This window comes from Gigantopelta aegis, chromosome 13, assembly GCF_016097555.1.
Source record: "Gigantopelta aegis isolate Gae_Host chromosome 13, Gae_host_genome, whole genome shotgun sequence".
NCBI lineage: Eukaryota > Metazoa > Mollusca > Gastropoda > Neomphalida > Peltospiridae > Gigantopelta > Gigantopelta aegis.
Genome location: NC_054711.1, coordinates 24,014,702 through 24,027,767, shown reverse-complemented (window position 1 = coordinate 24,027,767; position 13,066 = coordinate 24,014,702). Strand labels below are relative to the sequence as shown.

Genomic DNA, 13,066 nt, shown 5'->3' with positions numbered 1-13,066 from the left:
CCAGAGTAATGTTTCTGAACCACAATTGAATACAAGCATAAAAATCAAGTTAAGTAATGATTAACATCTCATGAAGTACTAATTAAATTTGTTTATATTATACATCGTTATCTGTATAATAGTGTTAAACATTCTTTGAAATAGTACACGGGTCTATACATTGTTTATAAAATCCATGAACACTAAAAATATGCATGCAATTTAATCTATTTAAAGTGACAGCATCAGCATTTTAACATGGAATTTTCACCTGCAAGGTTCGCTGTATTATATTTATTTTTTACTTGTTAGTTACTATAGTAATATAGTAATCAATGGTGTAGGAAGCAGGGGAAGCAGGAGATTCAAAGGGGAGCATGTGTCACCCCCCCCCCCCCCCCTTTTCTTGATCCAGTAGCAGCAGCGATGATTTATATATATTTATATTTATGTACATATATATGTGTGTGCCCCCCCCTCCCCCCCACTTTTTGGCACCTTCTTATGCCACCGTTAATTTGATTTTCATTTATTATGCAAAGCTTTAGATTGCATCAAAGCTAAGGCGATGAATGCTATGCCCAAAATATGTACTAGGATGCTGACATTAAAACATTTCATCTCAAAAACATCACAATGGTAAGCTGTAATTAGATTAGTCTATTCAACTAACCTGAAAAATGCATTTCTGGATACCTACAATTACATGTACCTGTACAATATATACCAACTATACGTGCCACCCCTGCAATTTTAAAGGGACATATCCTAGTTTTTAAACACTACAGCATATTTTACACTATTAGAGCCCTTTATGATCACTGAAATCAAACATTACTTATATTTTATTGTTAGATTATCCATTTTATCTGTACAACCAAAGTGTTTCTGGTCATCCTGGTGTTTCTAATACCACATAATGCATTTTTCATATTTTTAAAAACGCACTTGTGTCTGAGAAGTACCGTATATCTTCGCCTATAAGTCGAATTTTTTTCACCCAAAATTATTTTATAACTTGGGGGGTCGACTTATAAGAGGGTAAAAAAATTTCACCCAAACATATTACCGTTTTGGGGATTATTTTACAAGTTTTATTGTTCAAGTATGCCCTGTATTTATACTCAAATATGTTAATTTGACACATTTATTTTTTATAACCTTTTTTTTGGGGCATTAGAACGGTTTTGGTTATGCAAAAAAGCGTGCGATCTCACTCACATGCCAAGAGAACAGTCCACTTAGTTAAAATAACAGTCATCACTAATAGCAAAAATGTAAACAATACTAACTACCTGTTGCCTGAGTTTATTTTTGAAATCTGGTCACTGGCATTAATGGTTGTTCAAACAATGTTTTGTCGGTGATTAACTTATTGAATATTACTGAGCTTTCCCTTAAAACAGCTTAGACTGATATCTGCAGTTCATTAGAGCAATAGGGACATATATAAAAACCAGTGTACTTTCCAGAGTTATCCTCCTTACATGTATTAATATGGCGGCAAAACATGTGATTAACTGATACTTTCAGTTTTATCGTAGTGATCTGTTGTCAGTGTTTATAAATAAAGTTGTTGTCTGTGCACAAAACCATGCTGTACAGTGCCATACGGTAACAGCCAAACAGCTTTCACTATCTACTAAGGGAATATTTTGTTTTGATGCTATGTTACTTGTTTGCGATGTACAAAACGTGAAAATCGAAGTTTGTAAAATAATTTTCTTTTGTCTAAATATTGTACATTATTGTTCTCATGTGCTGAAAATAAGAAATACTTCAATATTTATAAGTTGTTTTTCATGGGAAAACTTATAAACGAGTCAATAAAAAAATATGTTTTCAGGGCTTGAAATTAGGGACTCGACTTATAGCCGAGATCGACTTACAGGCGAAGATATACGGTAATGATTATGGAGTCGTGTTTTAGTATATTTATAATGGTATTTCAACATCACAGACTCTTGTTTCACTCTGTTGTACCCAAATTTGTTACAGGTTTGTAAATTAACCAAACTTAGTGTCCATTTTTACGGGTTGAAACTAGGGTCTAGGTGAAAAATATGCCTTAGTGTTAAAAAACTAGGGTCTGTCCCTTTAATTCTCCACGACACGTTTTTGTCTTAATACATGTATGCAGTTTTTTTCCCAATGGCATGTTTTTTGCCTTGGACATTTTCTTAATTGCAGGGGTTATATAAGTTAATAATATTAGTGCACCAAAAAGACCAGGGTGTTCTCAGAACAAACGAAAAACCGGTCATGCCCAAAACAGTGAGATCTAAAGCCCTAAGTACGCTGTCGACTATCTGGGCACATAACTAATATAAAAATTGTTGTACAAAGACACTGCTATTTTTGCTTTCCATTTGCTAGGAAAGATTTCACTTGTGAGACACCCACTCCCTAAAATAGCTCACTCCCACTTCAGATACCATTTGTACATATGGGCTTATATAATATGTGTATGTGTATATGTATGTGTATGTGTATGTGTATGTGTATATGTATATGTATATGTATGTGTATATATATATGTGTGTGTGCGTGTGTGTGTGTGTCTCTCTCTCTCTCTCTCTTTCTCAGGATTTAGCTCAGTCAGTTAAGTGCTCGCTTGAGGTGCACCACAACTGAACAAAGGCTGTGGTATGTGCTTTCCTGTCTGTGGAAAAGTGCATGTATAAAAGATCCCTTGCTGCATTAGGAAAAATGTAGCAGGTTTCCTCTCTAAGACTATATTTTAAAATTATCAAATGTTTGACATCCAATAGCTGATGAATAATTACTCAATGTGCTCTAATGGTGTCATTAAACAAAACAAACTTTTTTCCTATATAAATAAAGATAACAATCTGCTTCCCACCCACACTGGAGATTGCGCCCCCAACTCCAGATAGCATTCATATGGGCCTGGTATGGTATGTGTATAGAATGTACAAAGCTTTATACACACTGCGTGACATTCAGGTCAACGTTTTTAACTGAAATGAAGCGTGACCATGAATTTCAGCAGACTGAATGACATGCCAGCCCAGTGAATGTACACATACGTGTACTAGAAATACATACATGGATGTACATTGTGAACTAGTATATCAGATGTATAATGACTAATACAATACACATACATGCATGTAATTAGCAGGGCTCAAAAACTTAGCGGCCTGTTAAAAGTGAAAAGCCGTTTAGTTTTTAGACCTAGCAGCATATGTGTATGAGAAAGAGGGTGGGGGGAAACTGCCCCCCTACTGCTGGAGCACATATTCAAATTCGGGCAAGAGATATTCAGGCAAAATGTGCTAACCTGAGACCTTTTTACCATGTAGCTCCTCATTCTACCTGTAAAATTAGTTGTAATCCAGGTAAAAATGAGTAATGATTTGTTTGCAACCCTATATATATAGCTGTTTGGCAGCAATACTAATATAAATAAATGTTCCTTTTAAGACAGTTAAAGTTTCTTTTGTTTAATGACACCACTAGAGCACATTGAGCTATTGGAATGAATGAATGAATGAATGAACATTTAACGACACCTCAGCACAAAAATACACAGCGGCTATTGGGCGTCACAAATGGTAAGTATATGAAAATATTATTCACATATAACTATGTAAAAAAAACAGTGTATGGAGCCGCAGGGGGACAACTACAATAGAATACATAATGTATAATTACCTCATCTGTTATTAAGCTTGTGATTCTGGTACATTTTAATACCACAATACTAAAAAGTACATTTCATAGATTCTAAGCTTTCACACACTATCCCAATTCCTTCCCTGCACCCTGCAGTGTTTCTGCCAGAAAGACATTTTTGGGTATGGCGCTATAAAACTAAATGCAACCCCAGCCAATGGTATGGGGGGTTAAATTTAGGGTTAGGGTTAAGAAAATCATACAGCAATGATAAGAGTAATACATTTTGTGAAAAAAGTTAACTTAAAAAATAAAATCTGCCCAAAAATTTGGGAATATGTATGGCGCCATACCCGTTTTGCCCTCTGGCACAAACCCTGCCCTGAGCTATTTTATTTCCAGCAGGCCTTTTGTTTTTCCTGTCAAGACACATTTGTTTCCCTGAATATTCTAAAAATAAATAACAGCAGGCCATATTTACATCCTAGCTATTTTGAGCCCTGACTTAGCACGAGCATAGGAAGGTGTCAAAAAGTGTGTGTGTGTGTGTGGGGGGGGGGGGGGGGGGGGGGGGGGGACGACACTTTTACACTATTATAAATCAAATATAAAGCAAAATATCTGAAAAGTGAGGGTCACATGCTCCCCCCCCCGGTTCCTACGCCAGTGCTTAGTACTAATTTTGAATATACATAATGTAGTAGATCAAACAATAATATGACACACCACTAGAGCACATTGATTTATCAATCATCAGCTGTTGGATGTCAAACATCTGGTAATTCTGACATATAGTTTTAGTTTGCTTTGTTTAACAACACCACTAGAGCACATTGATTTATTAATCATCGGCTATTGGCTGTCAAACATCTGGTAATTCTGACATATAGACTTAGAGATAAAACCCGCTGCACATTTCCATTAGTAGCAAAGGATATTTTATATACACCATCCCACAAACAGGACAGCACATGTCATGGCCTTTGATATACCAGTCATAGAGCAATCAAACAAGAATATATAATATGTATACATGTACATGAATGTACATTTAAAGACTAATTAATGTGTAGCACTCGCTCGATGAGCATTTTGATGAGTGCAATTTTTCACTCGCCTTTGTTTTTCAAAAGCCAAGGACTGAATGTACATGTACCTATTTTGCATTCTGCTAATTGGTCATCATAATTGAAGGTGACTCCTCAAAGTTGTTTTATTATTTTTAAAAAACATGAAACCATTTTGTTATTTATTTTACATGGAGGATGCTGTTAAATGTTATGTTAAGATACTTGAAGAAGTCTAACTTATTGCCTTCTGGCCATAATTCCCTTTAAAAAATCTCTAAATGGCCTTGACCTCTAATTTGCCAAATTCAAGGCCTGTTCAGGATTAAGCAAAATGTAAATTATCTTGTTTTTCTCGGGTATTTAAAGGGTCACCACAAGGGCAAGCCCTGTTTAGTTCCTTAAAGCCTGCAAGTATGAACGTTGTATCCAGCCTGAGGTAAGTGTGGTGGTGAAAAAGACCCAGGACATAAAAAGAGGGGCGTAGTGTGATATGGACCTGGGGGGTGGAGGTTCATATATATATGTTCCTAGCGGACCCCTTTTGTCTACATTTGTTTTGGACACCTATATGAATAGCCTAATAAGGAAGGAAGGAAATGTTTTTATTTAACAATGCACTCAACACATTTTATTTATGGTTATATGGCATTGAACATATGGTTAAGGACCACACAGATATTGAGAGAGGAAACCTGCTGTCACCACTTCATGGGCTACACTTTTCGATTAGCAGCAAGGGATTTTTTTACATGCACCACCCCAAAGACAGGATAGCACATACCACGGCCTTTGATGTACCAGTCGTGGTGCACTGGCTGGATCAAGAACTAGCCCAATGGGCCCACTAACGGGGATAGATCCCAAACCGACCACGCATCAGAATAGCCTAATAACTGCACTATTTTAGTCTCAGCAAAATGGTTAATCGGAACCTCTAATCCCCTCTCCCAGCTTATGCCCGTGATAGTAATAGAGGATCTTTTATATGTAGGTCAGGTCAGGCATAGGGTTTAACGTGCACATTAAGACCAAGCTGTTGTAGCGCACGCCTGACATGGGCTAAGGTGTCGACTGTCACCGGGTCCTGTACATCCAGGACAGGATTTATAAAGGTACTTTTAACCTGAAAATTAAAAAAACCCCAATTAGACTCACCTCCGACTAGGTAGCCATAGATACTGCTTCCCGTACTGCGGCGAGCAATACTCCCTCTTGATCCCTGATTTAGACCTGCCCTTGAATCACGCGAGATGCTCCCACGTGACCCCTGAGCCAAACTCCCTCTCGAATCCAACGCACCACCTGGCGATCCTTGAGCTACATTTCCTCTGGAGTCGTAACCACCACCATGCGAACTTAACTGCACCAAATTCCCTCTTGAATCTCGAACATTCCCCTGTGACCCATGAACAATGTTCCTTTGTGAGTCATAGACGCCACTCGTCCTCAAACCTGGGCCTTGGTCTGATCTGGAGTTGCGATTTCTTGAGCCCTGGGAAGGGTCGCCCCTCGGATCCTGCACCAAGCTTGATCGTGAAACATGCGTCAGATTTACTCTCGAATCGTGAACTAGACTGGTTCTTGAATCATGCGTAGCGTGGGGGTGATCCAGTCTACTAGTGTTCGGAGAGGCTGGCACTTGGTACATCGCCATTCCACATCGGCTACTGCAAGATATTGTTAAAAACAATTGTAACAAGCTATCTGAGAGTGTTGCTGAAGCAATACAATACATGTTCCCTACTGGGTCCAACAAATTTTCGTATCAATCTCCTACATTCAAGGGCCAAATATATGTAACTCTGTAAAAAATGGGTAAATCATCCTGGGCCCCGTTTCACAAAGCGATCTTAGCACTAAGATCACCGTAACTGTATATAGCTACCTTATGCACTAAGGTGATCTTAGTGCTAAGATCACCGTAACTGTATATAGCTACCTTATGCACTAAGGTGATCTTAGCGCTAAGATCACCGTAACTGTATATAGCTACCTTATGCACTAAGGTGATCTTAGCACTAAGATCACCGTAACTGTATATAGCTACCTTATGCACTAAGGTGATCTTAGCACTAAGATCACCGTAACTGTATATAGCTACCTTATGCACTAAGGTGATCTTAGTGCTAAGATCACCTTAACTGTATATAGCTACCTTATGCACTAAGGTGATCTTAGTGCTAAGATTGCTTCGTGGAACGGGGCCCTGAAAGTTAAACTTAATCTGTAACAGTACTTTATATGGTAAAGCTACATATATATACAAAATTTCATCTCAATATCTTCAGGTATTGTGAATAAAGTCCGAAAAATAAATTTCTGGATGTCCTAAACTTGTTCAAGCGCCATATAACTCGGTCATAATGGGATAAATCGCCATGAAAGTTAAACTTGACCTGTAACAGTACATGATAAAGCTACAAACAAAATTTCAATAGGTCGAGGCATTGTGAAAATAATAAATGGAAAACACTTTGTAGGAGAGACAGATGGACAGACAGACAGACAGACAGACAGACAGAAGGATGGAATGAAACCTATAGTCCCCTCCAGCTGGACTCGTAGGGGGCTAAAAACATGTTTTGTATACGAGTAGACCTATAAGAATTGAAACTGATCTGCACGAACTATTTATAGATCATGCCAAAACAGTTCAGGTAATGGTCCATAACTCTTTTTTTTTTTTACATGACCCATCATAACTATGTAAATGATATCTTCATAAATTGTTTCACCAAACCATCAATTTTTTTTTCACAATTAAAAGATGCACTTTTTACACTCACTGTTGGAGAACATACATCATGATATATATATATATATATATATATATATATATATATATACTAATTTAGAAAGCCAGTTGTTCTTAAAATAAAAGAATTTCATGGAAATTTTATTTACTACTGAAAAGAAATTAAATTATCTGTCCCAGTAAAAAAAAAAAAATAGTACTGCTTTTTCTGAAATAAAAAACACTACAGACTTTTGCGTATAACAAAATAATTTCTTGCAATTTAAATTTTTTGTTTGTTTTTTTTGTTACGTTAAGTATTTATAAATTACTTCCCCGCCAGTGGGCCCGATCTCATCACAGTCACTGCACCACGACTGGTATATCAAATGCCGTGATATGTGCTATCCTGTCTGCAGAATGGTGCATATAAAAGATCCCTTACTACTAATTTATGAAACAAATACAGCCAGTTTCCTCTCTAAGACAACATGTACAAGTATGTCAAAATTACCAAATGTTTGATATATGCAATAGCTGATGATTAAAAATCAATGTGCTCTAGTGACATCATTAAACAAAACAAACTTTAACATTATACAGGGCTAGCTCTGGGTGAGCAAAACAATTCGCCAAATAATCTTCAAATATGCAAAATCCAGTTATTTTTCAACAAAACCCACTGTTATTTTTCAACAAAACCCACTGTTATTTTTCAGCAAAATCCACTGTTATTTTTCAACAAAATACCAATTATTACAGTACATGAAATGTTTTCGCCAAATCAAAATAAAATTCGCTAATTGTTCCTGAAATTAGCAATTGGTGAATTTGGCGAGTGGCAGAGCTGGCCTTGTTATAAATTACTTTGCAAATATGTCTTATTTGAAACAGTACGGTACCTGTGGCAGCCTGTTGGTGGAGTACTGCATGCAGCCAGCTGTAATTATATACTATTATCTAATCACCTAGCTCTGACTGTTGTAAATCAAGAGACCGGACACCTGGACATGTCCAGGAATGCGAGTTTGAGATATGAGGCTTGAGAAATCTACATTAGTCATGTAACACTGACGCCTCATGTTTAAATATGCCACTGTAATAACTGGTATACAACCAGTGTAGTGGTTGAACCATCTGCTTCAAGGCTGATATGTACTGGGTTCGCATCCTGAATACTGACAGCTCAGTGAGACAGTGTACGGACGTCGGTACAAATTAAATTTGTCTGTAATCTGTATATAATATGCATGTACATAATCCACAATACAATGCATAAAGTTTGTTTTTGTTTAATGACACCACTAGAGCACAATGGTTCATTAATCATCGGCTACTGGACGTCAAACATTTGGACAGCACAAACCACGGCCGTTGACCAGTTGTGGTGCACTGGTTGGAATGAGAAAAAAACCAATCAAGGAGATGGTACCATGAACAAATTCCATTTGTCCATAATCTGTATATATATATATGCATAATCCATAATGCATAGAGAGATCAGATGAAGTTTGTTTTGTTTAATGACACCACTAGAGCACATTGATTCATTAATCATCAGCTATTGGATGTCAAAAATTTGGTAATTCAGACTTGTAGTCACCAGATGAAACCTGCTACATTTTCCTAATGCAGAAAGGGATCTTTTATATGCTCTTCCCCACAGACAGGACAGAACATACCATGGCTTTTGATCAGTTGTGGTGCACTGATTGGAATGAGAAAAAAAACAATCAGGGAGATGGTGTCAGGAACAAATTCCATTTGTCCATAATCTGAATATATATGCATACAGTGTACATTTTTCCATTACAAATGACAGGCTGTCCAGCACACCCTCATAAAAAAGTAGGATGAAAATAGGAATGAAAATACAGGACAAAAATAGGAATGAAACAGTATGTAGCAACATTATTCATGCTCATACTTGGAAAACGAATGTGTTAAATCCAAAAAGTGGTATTATAGAGAAAACACTAAAAAAAAAATATGTGGTGCTCAGTTTGTACCTGTATTTTCTGTTCTATCCCCCAAAAATATGAATCTTATGTAACGGTTATGTTATACAGTTATTTCAAATTATTGTACACTGTATTAATCAATATATACATGCATAGTAATGCTGATGCACAGTAAATCAGATTAACATGATTAATTTAAGTTTTCCATAATGTATTATAGATTCTGAAGTGATACATACACATTGTACATTATAATTATGTTAATCATTGGAAAATATTTTGAGATTATATGGTACCAAAAATTGGGAGATATATCTTACTACCAAAAAAATTAAAATTCCCATAAATGTTAATTTTTATAATAACACAAGGAATATGCACACATTAAAAGCAATTCATGGCATTCTGAAATTAGTAGGAAAAAGTAGGTATTTTGAAGAAAAAGTAGGAAAAAAAGAATCACTGGACAGCCTAAAATAATATTTTATATGCACCATACCACAGACAGAAAAACACATACCACAGACTTTGATATATATACCAGTTGTGATGCACTGGCTGGAACAAGAAATAGCCCAGTGGGCTCACCGACGGGGATCTATCCTAGATTGAGTGTGTAACAGGCGAGCACTTCACCACTGGGCCACATCCAGACCCAGAGAGATCAGACACACACATGCCTAAGGATGACGCATTAGTGGAATCTACTCTGATTATAGACAAATGGAATTTGCACCCAAGGCCACTACTCTTTGACTTCTCCCTCACTAAAAACTAACCATTAACTCATTACCCTGGACAGAACGCTGAGGTGTTAAAAGTGTTTCGCTTAACGACTTGATTAATCATCAGCTATTGGATGTCAAACATTTGGTAATTCTGAAATGTATACAGTCTTAAAAAAAACCTGCTACATTTTTTCATTAGCAACAAGGGATCTTTTATATGCACCTTACTAAAGGACAGCACATACCATGGCCTTTGATACACCAGTCATGGGATACTGGTTTGAAAGATGAAAAAAACAATCAGATAACTGGTCCACTTTGGAGATTTCACCCTTCAACCTAAACACCTCAACCCAAATGTTAGCAATACCAACTGAGCTAGATCCCACCCCAGGACAGCATGCTTGAACCGTAATTGGATATAAACAGGAAAATAAACTGAAAGGAATTAAATTTAATTTTATTATCCATTAATATAGCTTTTTCCAGGATATATAAGCAGCCTAGATAGCTGACTGGTGTGTGTGTGTGCGCACGCATGTGTGTGTGTTTGTGTGTGTCTTTCCTTGTGTGTGTTTCTGTCTGTGTGTTTGTGTGTGTGTGTTCATGCATGTGTGTGTGTGTGTGTGTGTGTTCATGCAGTGTGTTTGTGTGTTCATACAAGTGTGTTTGTGTGATAGTTTGTGTGTGTGTGTTCATGCATGTGTGTGCATGTGTGTGTGTTGTGTGTCTTGTGTGCGTGTTCTGTCTGTGTGTTTGTGTGTCATGCATGCATGTGTGTGTGTGTGTGTGCATGCATGTGTGTGTGTGTTTGTGTGTTCATGCATGTGTGTGTGTATGCACATGTGTGTGTGTGTGTGCATGCATGTGTGTGTGTGTGTGTGCATGCATGTGTGTGTGTGTACATGCATGCACGTGTGTGTGTGTGTGCATGCATGTGTGTGTGTGTGTGTGTGTGTGTGTGAAAATCATCCTGCCCCACCCCCTTATAAAATTAGGAGCCCACAGACATATGATGGCCAGGCATACCAGACAGGACTGTTCCATGTGTAAGCAAGGGAACATTGGAGGAGCAGTCTGAGATTGAGGGCAGTTCCATTACATTAACTAGTTCATAAAGGAACATCTCTAAACAAAAAATCTTCCCTTTCCCCACTCCCACCCCACGCAGATACCAATTCCTGCTTATGCAGACGAACAAATTCATGGTAACAACCAATACAACAATATTTTATTTCACATATATGTTATGATATGTATATTTTTACGTGTTTATTTCATGTCTTACGGTAATTGTACTATGATCACAACTTAATAACTTTCTTGTCTACCAACATATTTACACACAAATTTTTTTACCAGCTATACCCTCCCCTCCCCCTCAAATCTACAGGTGCTGCACGCGAAGGGGTGGGGACAGGGTGGGTTAGGGGTGACGCTGATCACGCATTACGGAAGTAAACTAACGGGTCTATGTTGTCCGCGAACAAGTTTTCCGAAGCAACACCCAACTTCTGTTTGACGCGCCGAATAGGTCCGACGCGTATAGTATACCTGATCGCACCTGCCCTGGCGTCCCTGTCATGCATATCCCCAACTTCTTACCTGTGTGATATCTAACTATGTCTGTCTACTGCTAAATCCATCGTTAACTAAATTTCAGGTCATCTTTGATGATCAATGGAAATAAACAAAAACACTGTCTGTCATAGCTTGGACTCTCAGAAACTCTACGCTAATGTCACCAAATACAGTCGGGTCACATACCGGTTCTATTTTTAGAATTCACAGGTAGTTTGTGTTCGATTTGTATAATATTTGTGCGTTAAATATCTGGCATTATTTCAGAACAATATTGTTCTTAGCCTTCATTAATTCTGATATATTGTGATAAAAATAGATGTATATAGATTCATAAGAAATTAGCTGCAAAAGACCCACGAGAATTATCGATTACCGAGGGCGTGAGGTTTTCTCCGGAAACAGCCGATTTACCTCTGGTTATAAATTGCCCCAGGTAGATAGATAATGAAGTTAGCTAGCGACTTTAGCGGCCGATTTGAATAATTTTATGACTGGCGCATCAACAGTAGCAATATAACCCGAGTTATATTATAACATAACCGGGGGGGGGGGGGGCTGCAGCATTTTTCTTGGGAGGGTTGCAACGTCAAAAAAGCTAGGGCACCAGTTAACATGCAGTATAGGATTTTCATGTCAGGCCTACAGAGGTGAACACCCCCAACATCCTTCCTCAAGGTTAATCCCAACGCTACCCTCAAGGTCTGCACCGTATGACTATATATATATTATATATAGGCCTACGTACCTTAAAATAGGTGAGGTAGAAAAACAAAAAGCAATCGGAGCATAGTGACAGAGCAGGGCCGTACCCTCCGGGGGGGGGGGGGGGAGGCAGTTGCCCCCCTGAGAATCTCACTTCTTGTTTTTTACACCAGAAAATAGCATACACATCTCAGGGTTTAATTTGTATATTGTTTCATTTGTTTATAAAACGTAGTGCACCCCCCCCCCACCCACACACACACACCCCACCCCCACCCCCAGGATTTTGATTAGGATACGGCCCTGCAGTTATTCTGGTAGACCAAAAGGCAATTTTAAAGTTAAAAGTTAGCTTTGTTTGACGACACCACTAGAGCACATTGATTTATTAATCATCGTTTATTGGATGGCAAACATTTGGTACATTTTTCCATTAGGCCTAGTGGTTATGGCCATAGGGTTTTATGTGCACATTCAGAACAATCTGTTGTAACGCACGTCTGTCATGGGCGCCGGCTCCTCTGTTCAGGACATGATAGGCCTAGTAACAAGAGATCTTTTATATGCATTTTTCCACAGACAGGATAACATATACCATGGCCTTTGATATACCAATCATGGTGCACTGGTTGGAACGAGAAATAGTCCAATGGGTATACACCATTTCTG

General features: G+C 37.9%; 1 protein-coding gene across 1 annotated transcript in view; it reads right to left on the bottom strand.

Annotated features, from left to right (window-relative positions):
• The window catches only part of LOC121387235 (titin-like), a 481,073-nt gene extending 469,223 nt beyond the window's left edge, over positions 1-11,850 (bottom strand). The window contains exons 1-2 of the mRNA XM_041518261.1: positions 11,717-11,850; positions 5,844-6,355 (exon numbers count right to left, since the gene is read on the bottom strand). Coding sequence (XP_041374195.1) covers positions 5,844-6,342 — 499 coding nt within the window. The 5' untranslated portion in view covers positions 6,343-6,355; positions 11,717-11,850. The remainder of the gene's footprint in view (positions 1-5,843; positions 6,356-11,716) is intronic.
• Positions 11,851-13,066: the final 1,216 nt, after the last annotated feature.